This window comes from Dermacentor andersoni, chromosome 4 (assembly GCF_023375885.2).
Source record: "Dermacentor andersoni chromosome 4, qqDerAnde1_hic_scaffold, whole genome shotgun sequence".
NCBI lineage: Eukaryota > Metazoa > Arthropoda > Arachnida > Ixodida > Ixodidae > Dermacentor > Dermacentor andersoni.
In genome coordinates this window covers 112,372,746-112,376,717 of record NC_092817.1, presented here as the reverse complement: position 1 = coordinate 112,376,717, position 3,972 = coordinate 112,372,746, and the positions used below count along the sequence as shown (strand labels likewise).

At 43.1% G+C, this 3,972-nt stretch overlaps 1 protein-coding gene across 1 annotated transcript; it reads left to right on the top strand.

The window, feature by feature from the left end:
- The first annotated feature begins 1,521 nt into the window (after window positions 1–1,521).
- On the top strand, window positions 1,522–3,723 carry LOC126537403 (putative gamma-glutamylcyclotransferase CG2811). Its single transcript, XM_050184412.3, has 2 exons — window positions 1,522–1,734; window positions 3,394–3,723. The coding sequence occupies exons 1-2, from the start codon at window positions 1,522–1,524 to the stop codon at window positions 3,721–3,723; spliced, it is 543 nt and encodes a 180-aa protein (XP_050040369.2).
- Window positions 3,724–3,972: the final 249 nt, after the last annotated feature.

Genomic DNA, 3,972 nt, shown 5'->3' with positions numbered 1-3,972 from the left:
TAACTACAGCACGCCGCCTCCGCGACGGGAAGGCCTGTCTAAGAAAAAAGATTGATATCCAGGTAGGTGAAGAACGTCACTCTCTTGCTGGTACCTGTACCCTGTATCGATTATATTGCCTAAACCATGTAGGTGTGCTGTGTTTCCTGCAGCTGAGATCCCCGCGCTGATGTCGGGGCTTAGGTTTTCACGTGACCACGTAGGGAATGTGCAGGTGGTTGCTCAGGTGTCAGTTGTCCTCGCATAACCTTGCTCAGAGCGAAACCTGTCCGTTCAACCGAGGAAAATTGCTTGCGGGCAGGATCAGCGGTTAAGCGCACCAATTTGTTCTGTTGCCGGAGTAAAATTCCTGTCAAATTCAACAGAGTGACAGCCCAGTACGGAGCCTTCCCTGTGCGTTCTTCGTCACTTGGGCAAGAAGAGGACGTCATTTTGAAAATTTTCAGGTAAAGCGATTTCCCTTCTTCGCGAGTTTCCTTTTCTTTGTCTTTCATCTTTCTCTCCGTTCTGTCTCTTCCAGAAATTTTTTAAAATTTTTGGTTGCTAGATAATGTGGGGTAACAATTGGTCACACATTCTGTAAATGTTAAACTTACGCTTTTGAGGGACCCGCTGGATAATACAATCGCTTTCTCTCATTGCCGATATTTCTGTCCCCAAACCTCGCAATATGACATAAAGTGACTATGGAAGAAACAACTGTCATTAAAGGGAAGAGTAGCGGAGAATTGGTGGCTAAGCAATATGCCTTGCATTGTTGTGAAGTGAACACCGGCATTTGTTTCCCGTTGCGGCAGCGTCTATAAACAATATAATATGTTGCCGCGCGGGTTGGTTGGAGCATAAGTGCTGTAATTAGTGCGACGAGAAAACAAAAGCTTCAGAATAAGGGATCAGGAAGGAACGGTTCGGGTGCTCTGCTCATTCCTACTCCCTCGTTCTTAACTTCTTGATTCTGAGAACGCCGAGCATGTGCTAATACCTTTGACACTGTAGTGTCGTCTGTGCATATCTGTCTCACTCTCACTCTCTTCCTTTATTCTATTTCCCTTTCTCATCCCTCTGCGTATGGTAGCCAATGGGACGCTTGACTGGTTAACATACCTGCCTTTCTATATATATATATATATATATATACATATCTTTGTTTCCGTGACACGTTAATATGAACACCTAGTCAAGAAACAAAAAACTATAAGCAGTGCAACTTGCTTTTGACCCTAGCATATTGGGAGTTGAGACCATGACTGACTATGCAGACCTCGTATTTCGCGCTTTCCGCAAGAGTTATTGCCGTAAAATAGTTGACGCGCGATGTAAGCCTTATAGCCGTCGTGTAGCACACATGTGCTTTTTTGTTGAACTTATATTTTCATTTCGATGACCGCATTTATTCACTTAGTTTAATCCAATTTCCTTCCTAGCCATGTTAAATGGTGTCCCTAAATATTAACAAAGCGCCAATGGCTTATGATACAGGCTCCACAAATAGGCGAAACCAAAGAAAGGCCGTACGTCAATATGGAAGCTACCAGAGTGGCATCAGGAATTCGGCACCATGTGTTCGTCTATGGAACTCTCAAGAGTGGAGAGAGGAACCACAACATTTTGAATGACGCCAACAACGGCCGCTCTACGCTAGTTGGCCAGGCGAGGACGATCAAGAAATGGCCCCTGGTTCTCCTGTCCGCGTTTGAGTTACCGTGTCTCCTGCCCTGCGATGGTGTGGGCCACGTAAGTGCTCACGAGAAATTATTGCTTCATACATATATATATATATATATATATATATATATATATATATATATATATATATATATATATATATATATATATATATATGTGTGTGTGTGTGTGTGTGTGTGTGTGTGTGTGTGTGTGTGTGTGTGTGTGTGTGTGTGTTTGTTCATAAAGTGTAACGTATATGTCATGCTTATGTAAAAGTAATATCTGATTTCCAATTTGGCTTCTTATGACGTGATTAGTAAAAATCAGGGCCCTCGGTTAACCCCTTTCTTCGCGGTTATACATTTATATAGCGTTGCTCTTTTCAGACGACGCGTTCACCGGCAATGTGCCTAGCTAGCTAGCACTTAGCTTTTCTTTTACTAATAATCGGTTTGATTTTTGATTGTGGATAGAATTAGTCACGATTGTAACGCGCATGTAAATTAGAACGCAGTTTTATTTAGGCAAGGTGCGAGTTAGAATCGTGTAAATACGGTATTTGTCGAAATCGTAACACATCGAGCAGAATTTGCACGTCAGCAGAGGACAACAGGAATAACGCCCGTTCACTCAAAGAGGCCTCAACTGGAATATGTTCCCGGTTTTACATGGATGACAGACAGACAGACAGACAGACAGACAGACAGACAGACAGACAGACAGACAGACAGACAGACAGACAGATAGACAGACAGACAGACAGACAGACAGACAGACAGACAGACAGACAGACATGGACGGACGGACGGACGGACGGACGGACGGACGTTCTGATATTGACTTAAGAGGAAGCTTTAGCTCGGGTGCTCCTATCTAAATACATGTAAAAGGAGAATTCGTTTTTCTCGGCAACCACTGCTCCAAATTTGACGGGGTTTGCTGCATTTAAAAGAAAAGCTTAAAATCTAGTGACTGTTGGTTTCGAATTTTCGATTTAGGTCGTCAAATTTTTATAAAAATTTGGCGAAAATCGAAAATCTTCAGAAAACGAAACTATCAAGTTTACAACTCCGTAACTCAGCAAGAAAAAATGATATCGAAATTCTGTGAATTGTACCTGATAGCACATCTAAAGCGGACAAAATTGATATGTTACACATGAACCTCAAAAAATGGAGTAATGTGTAATTACAACTTTTGCAAAACCTTCGTAAACAACGTAACAAATTCACGTAAGATGTAAACTGACATACCAAATTTGTCCGCTTTGAATGGTCTAATGGATGCCGTTTACAGAATCGCGATAGCTATTTTTGATGCAGAGCTATTAGCTTGTAAACTTCGTGCTTCTATTTTTTTCAAACGTCTGAATTTTTGAAAATTCTTTTAACAAAATTCAAGCCCTAAATCAAAATTCCGCTTCCAACAGTCACTAGAATTTAACTTTCTCTCTCAAATGCAACAAATTTCATTAAAATCGGTCCAGGGGCTATCTCAGAAAAACGTTTTTGCGTTTTTACATGTATTTGAATAGGCCGCGTCGGAGTTTGGCCCGAGCTAAAGCTTCCTCTTAAGAATGTCAAGCTATTTCGCTAAGCTTGCCGGTCCTACTGATTCAATTCTGAGACGAAAAACAGTCTTACAGAAAGCTCGACTGAATGAAACACAGTGTGCTATTTTCGTTGAGTCGGTTCTGCTTTGTAACCATTCCCATTATATGTGCAGGAAGTATGCGGCGAAGTCTACCAAATGGATGCGCGGATGTTGGAGGTCGTGGACCACCTCGAGTGGCACCCCCGCCTATACGTTAGGTCGCAGGAAGACATAGAGTTGCTTTCGCAGGGCGGTGGCAGGCTCAAAGCGTGGATCTACTTTGTGCGTGAATTCGATCGACAACTGCTGTCGCTTCCTTACTTGGTGAACTTCACCGGAAAACCGGGGATCGAGTGGCCAGAGTTTATCGGCGACAATGAGGAAACACGACGCTTCATAGAGGCCACATTTCCAGAAATCATCAGAACCGGGGACACCAACGAAGGCCAGCTTTCAGAATAGCTTGAAACGTTTTAGAGATACCTATACCGAAGCTTTTCTTAGGAGGAGGAGGATGTTTCCTTCACGTAGATCTAGCCTTGCTTAACTTGCCCCGCATTGCGGCGTCCTAGCACCGACTTTCCGCGCAATTTAAGAAACCTTAAACCTGCAGGTACGCCATTGAGTGCGTCCTCATTCAATGTGCTACGCGAGAAAGCCGAACAATGTGCCGCCTGCAGCGATGCTGCGTATTCTACAGATGATATAGGT